Below are 22726 nucleotides of genomic sequence, written 5' to 3'. Positions count from 1 at the left end.
ATAAACAAATTAACAAACTTACAAAAACTCAATAACATGTAATAATATGCTAAGGTGGTTCACCTAGAAATATTTAAGATATGAGACGAGTTTAGAGAAAAGGCTTTTAAATTGTATAGAGCTAGGAAAAATAAAAAAATTAATAAACTTAGAAAAACTCAATAACATGTAATAATATGCTAAGGTGGTAACCTAGAAATATTTAAGATATCATGTGAGTTTACAAAAAAAGGTTTTAATTTCTATGGGCTTAGGATAAATCAACAAATATAAGATGATTTTTAATTGAGAAAGAAAGTTCACCCCAAAAGGGGTATAAATTTATAAGAGGATATTTAAAATACTAACTTTTCACATGTAAGGGATTTTTGAAATAGATGATCTTGAATTTCAGATAGTGAAACCATGACTTAATATATGACAGGATAGTTTTTCAAAAACATTTTAAACAAGCATAATGCACAAGGTTTTCAAGTAGTGAACCATGAGGTGGTATAAGCCATGATAGTTTATCGAGTTATACATATTTTTTGTAAGGTAAGCTAGCTCAAATTAAGCAAAACTATAAAAAGATCAACATCTTTATCCTCATTATCATTGCTTTGTGTCACCTATGACTTACAACAATGTCCATGAGGAGTTCTTTGAGGCTATCAACATGTATCGGTAGCATGTCTTCTCTCTGTAGAGCATTGCGAAGGATTAGGATTTGCATAAACATAAATTAAAAATATTAACTTCAAAGTTAAAAAAATTACATACTCATTCTCACTAACACCACACACACATGCATGCATGCACGCACACACGTGCACACATGCATGCATGCACACACGTGCACACATGCATGCATGCACACACGTGCACACATGCATGCATGCATGCATGCACGCACACACGTGCACACATGCATACATGCATGAGTGTGCACACACACACATGCATACAAGGATGCGCGTGCACATGCACACACACCCACCCACACATACACACACACACACACACATGCACACATGCATACACACATGCATGTGCATGTACACATATTGCACATATGCATACATGCATGCACGTGTGCACATGTGCGCATGCGCAAACATAGACATACATACATAAATAGTTATGTATGCATTTATACATACATAAATAGTTATGTATGCATTCCAGATACTTAAATATTTGTATGTAGGGTTATGTACACACACACACACACACACACACACACACACACACACACACACACACACACACACACACAAAATTGATATGGAATCACGTTGTGTGTGTGTGTGTGTGAGAGAGAGAGAGAGAGAGAGAGAGAGAGAGTTGATATTTGTAATTGTGAAAACTTCACCCAAAGAAGCAAACACAACTCTCATGAGTTCCACGTGAGAATGAAGGCATGAAAGATGAGTGGTCTCACTTCTTTTGGAGTGCATAAACATGGTGAGTGGTCTCACTTCTTTTGGGGTGCATAAACATGGTTGACTTAGATAATGTGTAGTTGGAAACACCATAGTTTTTGAAAGAAGAAAATTCAATGATTACAATTACTAATCATAACTCTAAATATAGTGTTTTCATTTTGAGCAAGGATTGACACTACAAATTCACTTAGTTTTCATTTTGAGCAAGGATTGACACTACTAATTCACTTAGTTTTCAATATACATCATGTTGAGGAGTTAGGGAGATGAAATATGATAGGTGCGCTTACTTCTAATACCTGACAACATGAATCTAATTGGTAGTTAAACACAATGGAAGTGCTATGTCTAGCATATGCTAGTATACCTAATGTATTTCAAATTGGCACAAAATAGGCATTGGAACCATGCTGATTGACTTGGTTTATGCATCATGTTGAGGATGAAATGTAGTGAGGTGAAATGTGATAGGACAATATCGCACTAGAACTCAACCCGTGCGTTGCTGCGGTATGTAAAAGACATTAAGAAGCTAAACACCTGGAATAGAAAGGGTCAAATCGAAGGGAATACAAAGAGTTAAATGGAAGGGATTTTTTCCTTTATTTGTTAAGAAATCCATGATTTCTCTTTTCTATCCTCTCCAAATCGAAGGGAATACAAAGAGTCAAATCGAAGGGATTTTTTCCTTTTATTTTTTAAGAAATCCAGGATTTCTCTTTCCTATCCTCTCCTTGTTGATTGGTTGTCCATGGTTAATAGATAGATAGATAAAAGCTAGTGAGCTTACCTGTTCGCCAAGGACATCCATGATAATGGATCGTTGGGCGGAGACGTTTGCATGAGAGAGCCTCAGACCACTGTTCTCCAATGCTGCTACAAGGTCCACAACCAAGCCCGGGCGCTTCTCGCACGTAATGTGGATGTGCAGGCCTTCTTGAAGCTCCGTAATCTCCACCTGTTACAGAATTGTACGCTAATCTATTGATTGAATAACCTTCACATAGGTACGCAAATGCATATTAAGTAATCTCTGCAGGCCTTCTTCAAGCTCCGTAATCCCTATCTGTTACAGAATTGTATGCTAATCTATTGATTGAATTACCTTCGCAAAGTTGCAATATAGGGCTCATGCAAATGCATATTAAGCAAGCTCTGCAGGACTTCTTGAAGCTCTGTAATCTAGTCTGTTACAGAATTGTACGCTAGTCTATTGATTGAATTACCTTGACAAACGTACAATATAGGGCTCATGCAAATGCATACTAAGCAATCTCTGCAGGGCTTCTTGAAGCTCCGTAATCCCTATCTGTTAGAGAATTGTACGCTAATCTATTGATTGAATTACCTTCACAAAGGTACAATATAGGGCTCATGCAAATGCATATTAAGCAATCTCTGCAGGCCTTCGGGAAGCTCCGTAATCTCTATCTGTTACAGAATTGTGCGCTAATCTATTGATTCAATTACCTTCACAAAGGTACAATATAGGGCTCATGCAAATGCATACGAAGCAAGCTCTGCAGGCCGTCTTGAAGCTCCGTAATCTCTATCTGTTACAGAATTGTATGCTAATCTATTGATTGAATTACCTTCAATATAGGGCTCATGCAAATACGTATTAAGCAAGCTACAATTACGATATTCTTACCTGCAATTGGTTAGAGTGGACGGAGTTGCCATGAACGACACACATCTGCATGCGGGATAACAGAGCAGGCAAATGATTTTATGATGCTGCGGCTGCAAGAATCATGAAAATGCAGACATATATCCACGTTTAAAAACTACTGAAAATTGATGCCTTACCATGGTCACGGTTCTGGTTCTGCCTTGCTTGGAGCTACGACGCCTGTGCTGTTTTTATGATGTGATCGAGCAACTAGAGCTTATTGATCTCCTGCTCTCCATGAGAGAAACGTTGTCACATGGTCACGCTTCTTTTCTTTGACGAGGAAGAAAAAACACACCCTTATTTTCCTTGCTAAATGGCTTATTGCATGCGGCCGCTATCCTCGTTGGCGCTCCTAAGGTGATTAGTCCTTTGAAAGCTGCCAATATCAAGCAAGCTCGCAAAAACAGTAGCTGCCAATGGGTCATCCACGAGATATGCATTTCTTTGCTTCCTCGGCTACATGTGACACAAGAAAACGAACCTATATAGGGGCACTTACATGTCGTACATTTAAATTGCGAATGCATATAACATGTACAATATAACATATATGTGCACACGTGTGTAGTATAGCAATTTATTTATATCTGTATATATGTGCACATGTATACATATATTATGTCATACATGTAAAGCTTAACTTGATTGTGAATGAGCATGTATGTATACACCTATACATCACTTAACGATTAAGACTCCATCTGGCTAGAAACTGAACAAGCAACAAAAGGATAAAAAATGATCACCCTAAAATTTGGCACACGTCACCTCTCGTGGCCAAATATCTCAAATCATTCAATGCATTCTTCTCAATAAACTTCACATTTCCCATTTCTTGCATCTTTGATTTTTTGAAGTTTGGTGGCTTTGTGATTTTGAGGTCTTCTGCTATCCATAGCTTGGTGCTTTTGTGAAGCTTGGATTGTTGAAGGAGGTAGAGCCGATTTTCCCTTGTTCTACACATACAAGGACATCTCAATGTTTCCCTCACTACAAGACCTCATTCTATACCATCGCAGATTTACACTTGTTTTAATTTGCTCAAACTACTCACGGGTGTCAGTATAAGCATTGGTATCATCATCGTTATAGAACCATCAGTGCCAACGCCTATACCAACACTATGATAAATTTTTTGGGTAGGATGGGACAGATTGAGGCAGTTTTCCCCAACCTATCCCATTCCGCGTCCATCGGATTAGGGCAACAAAAACTAATCCCTTATCATAGACAAAAAAGAGAAAACACTTATTTTAGGCAAAATAAAAAGATAAAAAAATAAAATTATAGGGAGTTAGCATTGATGTATTAATGCAATGCTAACTCCCTAGAATTTCATTTTTAAATCCTTTTATTTTAGGCAAAATAAAAGGATAAAAAATGAAATTATAGGGAGTTAGCATTGCATTGAGATCCTCATCATACTCTCACACATTCTGATTAATGTATAATAAAACTAACACAAGTGAAAATTTACTGTAGTTTATAAAAATAAAGAGGTTACATGTTTAGGAATGTATTTACTTGCCATACTTGCCAAGGAGGGCCTTCAAAAATAATAATCCATATTCCTTCTTCCTGCACCCTTTCAAAGAGGGCTTGTGATTCAATCATATTCATCCTGCATAGGGGGATGGTCCACTGCTTCAAGCTTCAGGAATACAAAAAAATAAACATTGATTTTATGTTGTGATAAAGTAATCTTTATTTCTTAAAAGGTAAGATATAATTTGAGGTAATATACTTACAAATATTGTTTAGAAATTTACTCCTCCTTCACATATAACGTTGTGTTACAAGTTGTTTGCCATCTATCACTCATACATAAACATAAATACTTAAAACTCTTATGTATCATAGAGCTCTCCTTATGTATAAGCCTAAACTATACATAGAACATGCTCTCTCTAAGCATGCAAACAAGAAAAGCATAAACAGTAAAAGAGCTCACCTTGAGTGTTTGAGAAGGGCTCTATACATAAAGAGTATGCATTCTCTATGCATGCATAGAGTATGCAAGCTCTATGTATGCATACCATTATGCATGCTCTCATTGTGCATGCATAGAGTATGCAAGCTCTGTGCTCTATGCATGCATAGAGTATGCAAGCTCTGTGCTCTATGCATGCATAGAATATGGAATCTCTATGCATTTTCTATACTCTATGTATACCTATAGAGAGAATGCATAAAACACTTTATGTATGCATAAAGAGAGCATGCACCAATAGTGCAAAAAATAAATAAAGTAAATTCTCCCAAAAAACCCGAGGATGTATTGTCATATAAAAATTTGGTGTGTCAAAGGCTTACCCGTTAGAGAGATTGCTTGCTTGTGGAGTGGTTACTTCTAGGATCTGAAATCTTAAGAATGATGTCGAGCCCTTTAGGGGAAAGCCAACTAATGCCTCATGAAGCTTTCGAACTAGCACAACTGCTTTTCTAGAGTTCCTCTTCTAATGACCACATTGCATATCCAAACGACAACAGAAGCCGGACCTTTGCATCCAAAAAGCACAACCGCGATGAAAGTGCAAGTGAACTCTAGAGATGAGGCCGAGATAGAAATGAAGAGGCAAAGGCGGGAGGAGGAGGAAGAAGAAAAAGAACCATACAAGCCTCTTTTATTCCAACTACAGAAGATGGATAGGTCTATAAGATTGGTAGTCACTACTATTGAATGATCCATTTTCGACGCCTAGTTTTTGTTGAAAAATAGGTAGAGGGAGAGGAGACACACACATAGGAGCAAACCCTAATGTATATTGCAAACCCTAACCATAGAGGGAATCCATCTCCCTTCTCACACAATGCATAAAGCCATAATCCATAATACACACAACACACTATGAGTTGTGTCCACACACATCTAACCCAAGCTAATGTCCACACACTATGACCAGTTAGACGCGGTCATTTATGTCTCACACATGTTCCTGCCTAACATGCCAGCACATAGCATAGCTGGCACACACTGACATCGAGCTTGAATCTCAACAGCCCCTCTCAAGCTCATGATGTACTGCCATAGATGTAGATGTAGATGAGCTTGGGCTATCAAAGCTTTCAACACTCCCGCTCAAGCTCATCCCACGTACTCCCAACATAGTACGGAAGTACTCAAACTTCTCCCTGCTAAGTGGCTTTGTAAAGATGTCGGCCACCTGCTCATCAGTCTTCACATACTGTAGATCAACTATACCATCCAGCACCTTCTCTCTAACAAAGTGATAATGGACCTTTATGTGTTTGGTCCATGCATGAAATATTGGATTCTTGGCCAACTGTGTACTGCTCATGTTGTCACAATGAATGATAACTTTGCCATCAATAGGCTCACCCAAATCTGCCAAGAGACTTTTTAACCATATTCCTTCACAAGTAGCAATTGCTGCACCCTTGTATTCAGCCTCTGTACTGGATAAAGCAACTGTAGGTTGCTTCTTGCTACTCCAACTCACCACGGCACTTCCAAGTGTAAAGGCATAACCACTAGTATACCTCCTGTCATATGAGCTACCTGCCCAATCAGCATCTATGTAGCCATGTATATCCAAGCCTTTACCATGCTCATATAGAAGACCATAATGTGCAGTGGTCTTTACATATCACATAATGCATCTCACTGCATCTAAATGAGGTTTTCTGGGGCTTTGCATAAATTGGCTTACTAGCCCCACAGCATAACTCAAATCCGGGCGTGTGATAGTCATGTAAATAAGACTACCAACCATCTTTCTGTACATAGATGAATCATCCAACTCCTCACCAAAATCGGCCCGCAACTTCACATTTTGCTCCGAAGGTGTACTCATAGGCTTACACCGTGTCATCCCATATTTTGCCAACATATCCAATGCATTGGCGTTGCACTAACCATGCACCTGCATGATCTTTGATCACTTCAATTCCAAGAAAGTATCTCAATTCACCCAAGTCTTTCATGTCAAACTGCCCACTCAACGCTTTCTTGACATGCATCACATTTGTAACATGATCACCTGCGATAATCAAGTCATCCACATAGATGACAAGTAAAACAATCCCATGATCTGTTTTCTTCACATAGAGTGAAGAATCTGCTGTAGAAACCTGAAATCCAAGGGAGATAAGATATCTGTTCATCTTATCACTCCAAGCACGAGGTGCTTGCTTCAAACCATATAAAGCTTTCTTCAATCTGCATACATGAGTGGGATACTTTGGGTGTACATAGCCTTCTGGCTGTGCCATATACACTTTCTCTTGTAAATCACCATTTAGAAATACATTTTTCACATCCATTTGATGCATTTCCCAACCATTTGCTATAGCCATAGCAATGATTGCTCTCACTGTTCCCATCTTTGCCACTGGACTAAATGTTTCATCATAGTACAAGCCTTGGGTTTGTGCATAACCCTTAGCTACCAATCTTGCTTTATGTCGTTCAATGGAACCATCTGACTTGCACTTCACTTTGTAAACCCATTTACAACCAATAACATTTTTGTCCTGTGGTAGTGCAACCAAATCCCATGTGTCATTATGAACCAATGCGTCCATCTCAACATCCATTGCTTTCTCCCATACATGCTTTCCAATAGCTTCTGTATAGCATGTAGGTTCCACATGCTTTACCAAAGAAGTCATATATGCATAATGCATAGCAAAATCACGGTATGTCAACCTGTCAACTGGATATCTGACTCTTTGGGATCTCCGCAATGCATGCGGATCACTCTGAACACCTGTCACTCTAGTATGTGGTGGCATATATCTATCCTGCCTTGCACCAGGTGTGCGTAAAATAGGTATGCCAAGCTCCTCATCCAAACTCTTTGAACTTGATGACTCATAACCTGTAATTCCAATTCCTTCAACCTTCTTCTTTCCTTTATCCATAGCACTACTCCCAGTGCTCACACTCTCATGCCTCAAACGTCCTGACCATGGACGTACAGTACTACTCTCAGCCTCTGCTGGCCCAGACATAGTAGTAGAACTAGAACTTGCTTGTGGTAAGTTCACAGGCACATCAACTTCAAGTGACTCAATGACACCCTCATCCTTTGCTTTGTACCAACTAGCAAGCTCATCAAACACCACATCTTGTGAGATAACCACTTGTCTAGTTTGTGGATTGTAACATTTGTATACCTTACGATCCTGTGCATATCCAACAAACACACACTTCTCTGCCTTAGGATCCAACTTCCTTCTTCTCTTGTCAGGCACATGTACATAAGCTATGCATCCAAAAACTTTGAGGTGTCCAATGTCTGGCCTAAAACCTGTAAGCCGCATCTCTGGCGTACTTCCATGTATGGCTGCTGTGGGTGTCTTATTCAGTATATACACCACGGTAGCACAAGCTTCTACCCAATAATAATCTGGCATGCTCTTTTCATTGAGCATTGCCTTGGCCACTTCACATATGACTCTATTCTTTCTCTCAGCCACACCATTTTGCTGAGGTGTATACCTGCAAGTCAATTGCCTTCTTATTCCCTGCTTTCTCAAGAAATGCTCAAAAGCATTTGAGGTGTATTCACCACCTCCATCTGTCCTCAAATATTTTATCCAAGAACCATATTGCTTCTCTGCAAAAGCTTTGAAATCCATAAACTTTTCCAACACTTCACTTTTCTCTCTGAGAAAGAATATCCATGTCATTCTGCTAAAATCATCAATGAATGTCACATAATATAAACTGCCTTTAATAGATGGGTTTTGTGCAGGACCCCATACATCACTATGTACTATCTCAAGTGGCCTGCTACTCATGTTGCCTTCTCTAGGAAACCGCAACCTTGCCTGCTTTCCAAACTGACAGGCTTCACAAACATGCATATTCCCATCATACTTGAATCTAGGCAGCCCACTAACAATGCCTCTTGCGTGCATGTTCTTTAACCTTTGTATATTGACATGTCCAATCCTCTTATGCCATATATCAATGTCTTGTACCATATTTTTACTTTTAGAGAACATGGTTGATTTTAACTCAGGAATCCCAGCATCCACAGCTTAAACAACCTGCCTTCTTTCTTGCCTTTAGCAATGACTCTACATCCATGTTTTAAATCCTCGACGAAGCAACCATGCTCGTTGAAACAAACTTGTAATCCATGTTCCACCATTTGACCAACTGAGGCCAAGATTTTTGTGATAGAAGGCACATACAATACATCTGACATAGATTTTGTTTGACCATTGTGCATAACCAATGGTACACTTCCAACATGTGTAATGGCATGCTGAGTATCATCTCCTGTCTCCACATAGCCTTTCACACCCATAGGCTTCATATGCTCAAACCATTCACCATGACAAGTCATATGGTTTGATGCTCCAGAGTCCATATACCAAGTGTCATCATTTTCAGCATTTGTCATCATAGATCCCACAACATGTTTCATGGCAAACAAGTGATTTGCGCTGCCATCATTACTACTTGATGCATAATTTTCACCACCATGTTGTGCATAATTTCCACAATACTGTGCTCTACCCCCTCTCAAATCATTTTGTTTGCGGAAACAATCACGTGCCATATGACCAAATTTCCCATAGTAATGGCATTCCACATCTTGCATAGATGTTTGTTGGCCTTGCCAACGTCCTCTACCACGAGGATTACCTCTGCCTCTCTGAGGTGTATATCCACGACCACCTCTAGCACCATATGAAGGCTGAAAATTCTGTGTTGTGGTAACCTGTCCTGCCATCCATGACCATTACCATGACCACGTGATACGAATCTCCCCCTGCCTCTAAATCCTCTTTGCGAATAGAAAGCCTGATTTCTACCATTATCATCATGGCTAGTAGATGCATCCTTGAAAGGAATCACTGAGTTTGATTTCCTCAACAAGCAAGAGTGAAACCAACTCATCAAAGTCTGGTAAACCTGTACTCCAAACCAAGATAGATGTATCAAAAGATTTATACTCCTTTTGCCAAGACCACGCAAGGTAATGTCTACCAAATCATCACATCAGGCATGGGGGCATTGATTGTTGCCAATGCATCTGCTGCAAACTTCTTTATCTCTTGTACATAATCATGGATGCTCCTTCTATTCCACTTCACATTATGTATCTGTTGTCGCCAACTGAGACTTGCGAGCACTCGTGTCTATATCAAACAACTTCACCAATGTATCCCATGCATCCTTGGGATTCTCAGCATCATGTATGCGTATGAGCATAACATCCAAAATACATATAGACAGATAATGCAACACTTTGAATGCTCTTTCTGACCATTGCTTATGAGCTATAACCTACTGTGCGGTGTGGCTCAGCACCTGTAATGAGATTCCAAAAACCTTTTCCCTTCCGAAAACTTTTGATCCTGTACTTCCATGCCTGGAAGTTCTTCCTATCCAGGTTTTCACCAACAATTTGTACTGGATTATCCGACATATTGCTCAATGCAAATACACCTTCCGCACAATTCCAAATCTATAAACGAGCCTTCCTCAGCTCAACCACACTCCAATGGGTGTTCCAGATACTCCAATGTAGTCAACAAACTTCAATTTTGATGTAGAAAATCAACCTATATGCATCCAAAATAAACTGGCTCACACAGTCCAAGATACCCTGTTTTGATGTGCTTTCCAAGGCTCCAAATTACAATGTAGTGGTTCAATCAAGTATGGGTATTGACACCTAAACAACCTCAATGTTGAGTATCAACACCAACCAACATGCGTACATATCAATTTTGTCAAACCCCCTTCTCTGTTCTGAGAAAAACTAGAAAAACCAACCCAAACCTGCAAGTAGCTTTCTCAACCAAGCTACCTCACATGCTGCCCTAGCAGCACCTCTGTACTCGGTCTCTGTACTCGGTCTCTGTACTACTCGATAGAGCAATCGTAGGCTGCTTCTTGCTGCTCCAAGTCACAGCAGCACTCCCCAAAGAAAACATGAAGCCACTAGTAGATCTTCTATCTGAGATACTACCAGCCCAATCAACATCTGTGTACCCATGTACACATATCTCTATCCCAATTTCATAAAATAGTTCACAATGCAAAGTAGAACTCACATATCTCAGTATGCATCTCAATGCATCCAGATGCGGCTTCCGAGGAGCCTGCATAAACTGACTCACCAATCCAATAGCATAGCTCAAATCTGGCCTAGTGATCGTCATGTAGATCAAGCTTCCTACTATGTGCCTATACATAGTAGAATCCTCCAAAATCTGTCCTGAATCTGCACTCAACTTGCCACTCTCATCCAATGACACTGAGATAGGCTTACAACTTGTCATACCATACTTGGACAACATGTCCAAGCCATACTGTCTCTGCAGTAAAATCCAATACCATGTGGTGACCTAATCACCTCAATGCCCAAGAAATATATGAGCTCCCCCAGATCCTTCATCTCAAACTTTTGTCTAAGCAAGATCTTTACATCAAAGATCTCTGCATCATGGTCCCCCGTAATGATCAGGTCATCTACATAGATGACAACAAGCACAACCCCTCTATCACTGTGTCTCACATACATCGAGAAATCTGCATTGGCTACATGAAAAGCTAATAGTGACAAGATATTCAAAAATCTTGTCAGACCATGCTCTTGTGCTTGTTTTAAGCCATACAAGGTTTTCTTCAACCTGCAAACATGCTCGGGGGGTGATTCACATCCTCATAAACCAGGTGGCTGCAACATATACACCTCTTCCTGCAAATCCCCGTGCAAGAATGACCACTGCTTTGACGTAGCCACTATTGCTATCATAACTCTCACTGTTGCCATCTTGGCAACTAGGCTGAAAGTTTCCTCGTAATCAATGCCATATGTCTGCGCATATCCTTTGGCTACCAATCTAGCCTTGTACCTGCTTATACTTCCATCACTGTTATGTTTTACTTTGTACACCCACTTGCATCCAATGGCTTTCTTGCCTTCAGGCAATTGCACTAAATCCCAAGTCTCATTTCCATATAGTGCATCCATCTCCTCATCCATAGCTTTCTCCCAACACACAATTCCAATAGCCTCATCAATGCATGTGGACTCTACAACCTGCACAACTTTTGCCATGTATGCATAGTGATGTGCCACATAACCATCATAGGTAAACCTCTGCACAGGATTCTTCACTCTTCTAGATCTTCACAGCTTTGCATTCATGGCTTCCATAGCCTTCTTTACAGCACGTGTTCTCATAGTAGCTGGTATCCCAAGATCCTCATCAAGGCTCATCTCTGAGTCACTAGACTCTCCATCAACATGAGAATGCCCTGCAGAAATGTCAGGCATACTAAGGGGCTCAATCACTTTCTCTTTGCCTTTATGTGATGTACTAATCACATTTGCAAGACTGGTATTATGACGCAGCCTAACACTCCATGGTCTATCAACAACTGAACCACTAGATGAGGACTCTCCTAGTCCACTCAAAAATTGTGATTGCTGACTTGCATTCTGTGCAACCACATTTCCACTCACATCAGTCCCAACAGCTTCTTTTTCAGCAGCATACTAGCAGCTGCTCGTCTCATAAAAAACAATATCCTTGCTTATCCTCAGCTCACGTGTAGTAGGGTTTTAACACCTGTATCCCTTTTGCTCAAGGGAATACCCAATAAACACACATTTTTTAGCTTTTGGATCTAGCTTAGTTCTCAGCTCATCTGGCACATGCACATATGCAATGCATCCAAAGACTTTCAGATGAGACAAATCAGGTTTTTTGCCAGTAAACCTCTCCTTTGGAGTTACATCATGTATGGCTACAATTGGAGTCTTGTTCATGATGTAAACTGGTGTAGAAACAGCCTTAGCCCAATAGCTATGCGGCATATTCTTCTTTCCCATCAATGCTTGCGTAATCTCAGCAATGTGTCTGTTTTTCACTCAGCAACTCGATTTTGCTGCAGAGTGTATCTGCATGTAAACTATCTCCGAATACCATTCTTCTTCAAAAATTCAAAGAACTCATTGGAGAAGTACTCTCCCCCTCATCTGACCTTAAGCACTTTACATGTTTCCCTGTTTTCTTTTCAACCATAACTCTGAAATTCTGAAAATGAATGAACACCTCACCCTTCTCCATGAAGTATGCCCGCACTTTCCTTGTGTGGCCATCAATAAATGTCACATAATACCTGCAGCCTTCCATAGACATGGTCTTCGTAGTAGGACCCCATACATCTGAATGTACAACATCTAGTGCATTTCTGCTCACATTTCTATCACGTTGAAATACATGCTTTGTTTGCTTTCCAAATTGGCATGCTTCACATATTTTGTGCATACCTTCAACTTTAAACTTTGGCAGCCCTGTCACAATTCCTTTAGTCTGCATAGACTTCATTCTCTGCACATTCACATGTTCAATTCTTTTATGCCAAATGTCTATGTCTACAACAATTCCTGAACCATTTGCAAACATCATAGCACTCACTTCAGGCATGTTTACATTTAATGTAAACATTCTGCCCACTCTGTTACCTTTTGCAACCAACCTGCACTTGTCTTTAAAGTCTTCAACATAACAACCATCAAGGTTAAATCGAACCTGCAAACCCTACTCAATCATCTGGCCAATTGAAACCACATTCTTTGTTATGTTCGGAACATGAAGTACATCTGCAAGGTACTTCACTTTGCCATCCTACATAGACAATGGCACATCTCCAAACATGGGCAATTGGATGAGCAGTGTCATCCCCTGTTTCCACAAAACTTGGTCTTTCAAGGTTTTTCATCTCCTTGAACCACTCTCCATGACTTGTCATGTGGTTCAAAGCACCTGAATCAACGTACCATACATCATCTTTATGTGCTACTTTAACATTTTCAGACATGGCATTAACGACATGCTGCATAACAAACAACCTTTCACTATCCTCATTGTTTTTGCTCGAGGATGCATAGTTGTTTTGCTGCAATTTTCCATTTTGCATGTCAGCATACTTCTTATAACAATCTTCCTGCACATGTCCCAGGCTTACCATAATAAAAGCATCCATGTGTATCATTATACTGTCTTTGCCAATTTCTATAACCTCTTTGACTCCCCCTGCCTCTGAATTGGCCTCTTCCATCTACGTGTTGTTGTTGTTGTGAATTTTGTGACTGTTGTTGTTGCTCTTGGCCATAATTCTGTTTACATGTTTGGCCACCTCCTTGGCCACGTCCACGGCCTCCTCTAACTCGTGCTCTTCCTGAACTTGTGTAGAAGGCCTGTTGCTCTGAACTGTTTTTGTTTTGTAAAGATGGTCTTCACCCAAGCTCTTCTCTTCTATAATCAACATAGACACCAAATCTATGAAATTGGGAATGTTTTCTCTGAGTCTGAATAGATGTCTTGAATGCCTTGTATTGTGGCCTGAGACCACGTAGACAGACTTCCACCTTATCATCATCATCTACTAAAACGCCAATAGATGCAAAGGATTCCACAATACCCTTGATCTTCAATGCATAGTCATTCATCACAGACATACTCTTTTTCTCCACACAGTATATGAAGTTCATTCTTCAACTGTATCTTTCGTGCATAGTCATTCATAGACATACTCTTTTTTCAAAGGTAGCTTTCTTTTGCTTGTATTCTTTAGGGTTTTGTATCTATGCATTAAGCTTTTAGGGTTTTGTATCTATGTATAGATTAAGCTCTATGCATAGAGCTTAATGCATAGATTAAGCTCTATGCATAATCATCTCTTTGTTGGGATATTGAGCTTAACTAGTGCTATGGCAAACATTGATGACCCGCCTGGGTGATAGCTTTTGCATCTACACCACTGGTATGGTTGGTGAGATTATGGGTGATATACGGTCAGTGGGATGACGAGCTCTTATGTGACAACCATTTTGGATTATTAGAGACCGGCATAGTTATAGCGCCATCTCATTTAGTGGGGTTCACATTATGGATCAACCCTTGTATGTTGTAATAGTTGAACTAACCCATATAGTGTGTACTCTTATCTTTATGTTATGTTGGTTGAGTGGAGAAGAAGAAGATAGAAGAAAATTACGCTATCCATCTCTCTCTTGTGTCTCGCTCTCTCTTGTTGTGTGTGTGTGTGTGTTTACTTGCTAGGGTTTGAAGCTCTCCCTCTCCCCCAGATTATCTTTATAGTATTAGAGCCTGGTTTGTGTGAGAGCTAAGGAGGCAAGCAAGAGGCAAGAACTAGCAAGGAAGGAAGCGGTACTATATGGGTAAGAGCACCATCATCTCTTTGCCCTTCTTGGTTTAGGTACAACACCCCCTCAGTAGTACCCTCAGTAGTAGCTCTTCTGGGAGCTACACATCTCCGATTGAGGAGGTCTCTTCGGTGGGAGTGGAGCTACCAAGGGCAGGTATATTATCTTATTATATTAAAATATTTGGCCAGATTCGCATTTCGGGCGTGTTATGGACACCGTTTCATCATTGCAAGGTATTTTCAACAGTTTTTTGGAAGTTCTGCTAGAGAACTGTTTCTATTCGAAATCTCGTTATTGCAGTGCAGTAATGCATTTTGGAAGTGCAATAGGGTTTACACATGTAGTGTTGATATTGGGTGTATGTACATGCGCTTTGATCACATTTGGTGACACACAAGCTGTGCTGCTGTAGCAATTACAGGAGATACTGCTGTATTATAGGTTGCATATAGAAGTTGCCTATTTGCAGGTTATTTGATTGCTACAGGAAAACATGTCTGACAAAATTAATCAGATTTTTAGTAAGAAGCTGGATAAGAATAACTTCCATGCCTGGAAGTTCAGAATGACCAATTTCCTAATGGGTAAAGGATTTTGGGATTATGTAGAAGGAGACAATGTGGAGCCTCCAGAGTTATATGAGGAGAATGCCACTCTTGCAATTATAAAGGCATTCAAGGATTGGGATCAGGGTGCAAGAAAAGTCATGTATTGGCTTTCAACAATTAGTGTCACAGACACTATGATGATAGGACACATATAGGATGCAAACACTCTAGCAGTTGCATGGCAGAATCTTGTTCAGATGTTCTAGACTAACACAAAGGCAATGAAGTTGCAATTAAAGCAAGAGTTGCATACTGTGGAAAAGAAAAGCATGTCCATTAATGAATATGCCTTAAAGATCAAGGGCATTATTGAATCCCTTAGGTCTATCAATGTATCAGTGGAGGATGATGATTTGGTGAGTGTCTATTTGAATGGGCTTGGAAAAGAGTCCAAGCCATTCAGGACCTCCATTGCAGTTATTAGGGAGAATATTTCCAAATTTCGGGACTTGATATCCATGTTGATCATAGAAGAAAAGGCTTTAGGTGAGGATTCTTCTTCACAAAGCAAGAACATATCAGAATTCAGGTAGAGACAGAGGTAGAGGCTGTGGTCGAGGAGGCCAAGGTGGTGGTCGACAAGGAAATTAGAATTCTGGATAACAATAGTCTAATGATTCACAGTAGCAATCATACTTACACAGGTGGAAGAGGCCAGTCTAAAAGGCAAGGGGAGCCAAAGAGGCGGAGGTGGTTGGCAAAGAAATCAAAATGCAAATAGCATAGAGTGCTATTACTGTGGCAAACTAGGACACATGGCAAAGGATTGCTATAAAAAGCAGAAGTCTATGCAGGCCTAGAATATTGTTGCAAGTTTGCCAAATTTTAAGGTTGACGGTATGCATAAGGTATGTGAAGCATGCCAACTTGGTAAGCAGGCCAAACATGCTTTTCCACATGGAAAGCATGTCAGTGCAAGGCCATTGGATGTCATACAATCAGATGTATGGGGACTGACCAAGACTGCAACAATTGCAAGTTGCAGGTACTATGCTACATTCATTGATGACCACACTAGGAAAGTGGGTTTATTTCATGAAGAAGAAAAGTGAGGTGTTTGCTCACTTTCAGAGATTTAAAGCCTTGGTCGCGAGAAGGAAAAAGGTGTTGAAATTTGAGCAAAATGATGAGCTATGGTGGATCAAACACTAGAATCAACATAATTAACAAAGTGATTAGCAAGTGATTGAGATGTAATTAGTGAATAATTAGCACATAGATTAATGTAGGCATGGATACTCAAAAACCAGCAAATTCTCATTAGGGCTATGCCTCAATTTATAGAGTTTACATCAAGCATCAAATCCCAGAATATCTCCACCTTTTGCCTGATTCTCTCCACCTCTTCTCTTTTCCCTGATTATCTCCCAGAATAACTCCACACTCCTAAATTCCCTCATGCTACCCATTATTCTGTCCCAGTAGATTCTCCTAACCTTTTCACAGGTTCTTTCACAATTACATCTCCTCTTTTACAGCCTCTATCCAAGAGCTTGTTCCCACACACACCCTATTCACTTGTATATTTCAACACCTCCCCTCAAGTGAATAATCCTAGCACACCTGGACCCTGTATCAAGTTTCCCTCTTACTTGATAGCCCGCGACCAGTGCCTCAAGTCCCTAAACTCCATAGTCCTTGACACACTCTCTCTCTCTCTCTATGTGTCCAAGGCTACTATAAGTGCCCGCGACCTTGACTAAAGTGCTCACACATACATCTACCACGTGGCCTACATCATCGGTGGCTCAGAGGTGGTTTTACTTTATTGGGGCAGGTTACATTAGGTTGTGGGGTCTCTCTCTCTCTCTCTCTCTCTCTCTCTCTCTCTCTCTCTCTCTCAAAAGATGATCCGACTCCACTTCCCTTGGAGCCTCCATGAAGTTTGCCGATGTCGTTCTTCACTGGGTTTGCTGTAGCAGTCTCTCGCCATGTGTCCTGGCTTTCCACATTTGTGGCAAGTGAAGGTCCTCCCTCCTACTTTGCCTCTTCCTCGTCCTCATCCTCGAGAGAATCCTCCTCGGGTGAAGAATGCTTTTTCCTCTCCTGCTGTTGAGTCGAGCTCTTTCTTCTCTTTGCCTCTGCTCTCTTGCTCTAGTAGAGCTGCTTCTATCTCGTGTATCTTCAGTTCAGGTACATTCTTTAGTGTTGCTACAATGTTTTCATAATCTCCTTTGTCCACACTTTTCAAAAGTACAGCTAATGCTTCATCATCTTCTACCTTTTTGCCAATAGCTGCCAGCTGTTGCTTAATGCTTTTATATTTGTTCAAGTGTGTGATTAAAGGTTCACTTTCCTTCATGTCCAATTTGTAGAATTGCATTAATAGATTTATCTTGGAATTTTTTTGCTTGTGTACCAAATAATTTATTGAGTTCATCCCATGCATCTTTTGCCCACTGTATCCCTGTGATATGATGAATGATTTCATCATTTAAACTGAGTGCAATAAGTCCCAATGCTTTTTCATTCCTACTCTTCCACTCATTTTCTCCTCTCTCTGGGCATTCATCTCTCCCTTCAACTAATCCCCACAGATTTTTCCTCATTAGCAAATACATGGTTTTTGTCTGCCATGTATAAAACTGTTCCCCATTAAATTTAGCTATTTCCTGTGCTAAATTCATGGTGATGTGAAGGGGGTCTTACCTCTTGATCCAAATTCAAGATTCAAGGGCAGTGTCTACCCTTTTACAACTCAATCTGGTGTTTAATAGATGATTACAACAATTTTATCAGCATAAAATCATCAGAAATTACATTAAATTGAGGATAACCAATTTGTACGGGATGGTTGGAGTATCAAACCAACTCCAATTTGAAATCTGAAGTTATAGGGATCTGTATCAGATACCTAATGGTTAATTTGAACCCTCAATTGCACCAAAGTACAGTGATTAGCAAATTAATGCTCTGGTTTGTGTGCAGAAAACAGAGTATGCGGGGAGCTCAGATCTGGTGCCTTCCACTTCGAATGAGCTCAAATTATTTCAAAGGCATCAATAGCAATGAGTCTAGTAGAGGATTAAGCCAAGAAACACAAGATTTGACTAAATATTGAAAGCTTAATCTCTGTTTTACCAAAGTCACCTGCAGATTTGATGAAGAGCTTGGATCTCACTGTAGACTTGATGAAATTGATTTCTGTCTTCACCAACTTGTAGAGCATCTTGATTACCCCTTGGGCTAGGAGGAATTGAAGCAATTTGGCTTGATGAGCACAAGATCTGCAAAACTGTCAGAAAAAACTGTGCTGAAAAAAACGTCGATTTCTCCTCAACGCTTTCGCGTTTTGCTGCGCCGTTTGATGAGCTTGTAGCTAGGTGTGTAGGCTAGCTTGTGTTAAAAGGGCAAGACCTAATGTTGACTGTGCATGGAGAATGGAGTCCTCCACCACTGGCTGGGGGTGAAGGGGAGAAGTGAAAACTCACTAAAAAACTTGATTTTTTTGCTAATTACCTACTAATCTTGATTAATCAACTAATGGGGTCATAAACCTAGTTGATTCTAGGCATGGCTCTGATACCATGTTGAAATTTGAGCAAAATGATGAGCTATGGTGGATCAAACACTAGAATCAACATAATTAACAAAGTGATTAGCAAGTGATTGAGATGTAATTAGTGAATAATTAGCACATAGATTAATGTAGGCATGGATACTCAAAAACCAGCAAATTCTCATTAGGGCTATGCCTCAATTTATAGAGTTTACATCAAGCATCAAATCCTGGAATATCTCCACCTTTTGCCTGATTCTCTCCACCTCTTCTCTTTTCCCTGATTATCTCCCAGAATAACTCCACACTCCTAAATTCCCTCATGCTACCCATTATTCTGTCCCAGTAGATTCTCCTAACCTTTTCACAGGTTCTTTCACAATTACATCTCCTCTTTTACAGCCTCTATCCAATAGCTTGTTCCCACACACACCCTATTCACTTGTATATTTCAACAAAAGGCATGCAAATAAAATGCCTCAGATCAGATGGTGGGGGAGAATATTTCTCTAATGAGTTCAACGATTTCCTGAGTAAGGGCACCGCGTGACTGCTGATGGAAGAAGGAAGGTGGCTACATGTACCGAGCTCTATCAAACAGGGTAGGTGCAGGTGGGAATAGAGGCCTCGCAAGTTCAAGACATGGTGCCCTTGATGAGGGCATTGTAAAAAGAAGCCACGGGGGACATATGTGCCATAACAGGTCAAAATTGGGGATCCCTTGGAACATGGGGTGGACATGGCGAGGCACTTGACCTTGTTGGGCTCATGTGGATACTAGGGAAAATGGAGGAAGGTGGTGGGGAATGTGTGGAGATGATGTCCCCATGTCCCTCTGTTTCTCCCATCGAACATAGTCACTAATGTCACCCTTGAAATACTATTGACCTAAATCTTTGGAACGTGCAAAATTGGTCATATACAAGTACTAAAGCATACCTCGCGGCTTTCCCACACTGATGCAATGCCGATGTAGTGTCTTGCATGCTCTAGCAAGGGTCCGAGTTGTGGCAAAGCAATCTAGGGTTGCATCCCCTTGATCGGTGGACCAAAGTCTTGCTTCTTCTCGAAAGACCAATGTCATGTTTCCATGATAGATAAACCCACATACATACCATCCAATCACGGTGCCAAAAACCTAGAGAGAAATGAAATGATATATTAACTTCTTCAAAAGGCCAAAGTGACCTATGAGACCAAAGCTACAACCATGTGACATCTGATACACTGTCTGGAAAAGAAAAGAAGGAAACGAAGGTAAGTATCTAGCCCTACAATACATCAATAGGGAGCATCAGGAGCAACAACTAGGGAGAGTGGGAAGCTAATGCTACTAGTCAAAATGGGGTACATGAGTACATGAATATATGAAACTTTGGATCAATTCGATCGGCATGAAACACAACCTAACATCACAAAGCAAAGGGTTACACTTTTATTATACTATACAAAGATTCTCAAGATCTACATGTCTGTCATGAGAAGGTTTATGGGTGAGGACTAGGTGAAGCAATCATTGAGAAAATGCTTGAAGTCATGAGTAGGTTCATGGGTAAACACAAAGATTCTCAAGATCTACATGTCTGTCATGAGAAGGTTTATGGGTGAGGACTAGGTGAAGCAATCATTGAGAAAATGCTTGAAGTCATGAGTAGGTTCATGGGTAAACACAAAGATTCTCAAGATATACACTTCCAAGTCACTTGTAAAATATTTCACATGTTGTCAATCTGCCTCAAGGTTTCAATGAAGTAAAGAGCACTCGGGGGTGGCACATATAAAGTGATTAGTGTGTAAAAGAGGAGAACCATAAGTATAAGTGTTATGTGTGTATAAAGGAAGAGAACCATAAGCACATGTGAGAGTGTAAAAGAAGAGAACATATGTATATGTGTTGTGCATTAAACATGAAAAACATGTAAAACCTTCACAAGTACATAGAAGTGAGACTCCATTGCAATGTCAGTCGAGAGCACTCTAGAGTAAAGAGAGCAACAATGCATATTGGGTAAGAAAGAGGTGCTTAGCTAAGAAGCACATGCAAAGAAGAGAGCTCAGGTGTGGTAGACACGTAGGCAAGGAAAAACAATACATACTCACTATTTTAGCATGCAAAGGGAGAGAGTGTAGGTTTAAATAGGGGAAGCATATGGGATTAGAATTGGGTATGGTAGTGCAGGAAAAAAACGTTAAGAAGGATACAATATGGCATCTTGTATATTGGGGAGGCCACTTAGTAATCACAAAGAAGGCACTCATTAATAAAATGTATGAGAGGAAGGCAGTGAGTATATAATCAACCACACACACACACACACACACATAAATATATAGACATATGTATATATGTATCTAAACTCTTTTATGCACATATGTATATAAGATAAAGACAAAGAGGGAGAGAGAGTGCAAAATTTTGGTCAAAGAGAGAGAGAGAGAGAGAGAGAGAGAGAGAGAGAGAGAGAGAGAGAGAGAGAGAGAGAGAGAGAGAGAGAGAGATGTGTGTGTGTGTGAATATATATGTATATAAATTTATAAGTGCATGTAAGTGTATGTGTGTATGTGTAGGAAAATGTTCATATATATACATATATTTGTGTGTGTGTGTGTGTGTGTGTGTACGTAGGAAACTTAGTAATAGGTAAAATAAATGTATAATGATAAGGTTAAATATACACGTAGGAAAAATGACATGGGTATGTATGTGAGTTGGGAAGATGCTATAGATTAAATAAATATATAGAAAGTATTTTTAAATGGGAGTATATATATACATTGGCACTAGAAGTAGAGGATCGACTCTATACCAAAAGGGATATTGAACTAATGATAAAAAACCCTACATTCCTACAAGACATGGAGCTCTTAATTACACAACTTAGATGCGCAGAGGCGATCAATGGGGAATCCCACCACCAGGGTACCGCAACTGGACAATTCCATGAACTTGAGATACCTAGAAGAGCCAATCCAGGTAGGGGACAAGGTCTAGGAAGGGGGGGGAGAAATTCCCCAAAGGCCTAGAAACGATCCAGCCATGGACCTTAATATGGCCACAAGGGTAGACCTGTTAAATATGGTAGCAGGGGGATGGTCAGGGAACTAGGCACTATTTTAGAACCCCGACCCTCCCAAATGAAACCCCATATCATTTTAAAACTTATCCAAAAGTTCTCTAGGGACGGGGATCCTATCCAACATGTAGAAATTTTTGAATCCACAACCTGCGGACCAGTGAGTGATGTGACAATGATACATGCCCTCTCGCTGACCTTAGAGGGAAAATCTCATCAATGGTTCCAAACCCTTAAGCCTAAGGATAAGGTTAACTTCACAAGGTTAAAGAA

General features: G+C 40.2%; 1 protein-coding gene across 1 annotated transcript; it reads right to left on the bottom strand.

Moving 5' to 3' along the window:
• Positions 1-428: 428 nt before the first annotated feature.
• LOC147628457 (transcription factor ICE1-like) lies at positions 429-3321 on the bottom strand. The gene is made up of 4 exons (XM_086814179.1): positions 3237-3321; positions 3079-3123; positions 2218-2385; positions 429-682 (listed from the first exon to the last, which is right to left on the bottom strand). Exons 1-4 carry the CDS (start codon positions 3237-3239, stop codon positions 608-610), a joined length of 291 nt encoding a protein of 96 aa, XP_086670305.1. The 5' UTR covers positions 3240-3321; the 3' UTR covers positions 429-607.
• Between the last annotated feature and the right edge of the window lie 19405 nt (positions 3322-22726).

Source organism: Cibotium barometz, chromosome 19 (genome assembly GCF_041138505.1).
Source record: "Cibotium barometz isolate CiBa-2024 chromosome 19, ASM4113850v1, whole genome shotgun sequence".
In the NCBI taxonomy this organism is placed as follows: domain Eukaryota; kingdom Viridiplantae; phylum Streptophyta; class Polypodiopsida; order Cyatheales; family Cibotiaceae; genus Cibotium; species Cibotium barometz.
The sequence above is the reverse complement of the archived record's forward strand: the minus strand, read 5'-3'. Positions and strand labels throughout refer to the sequence as shown.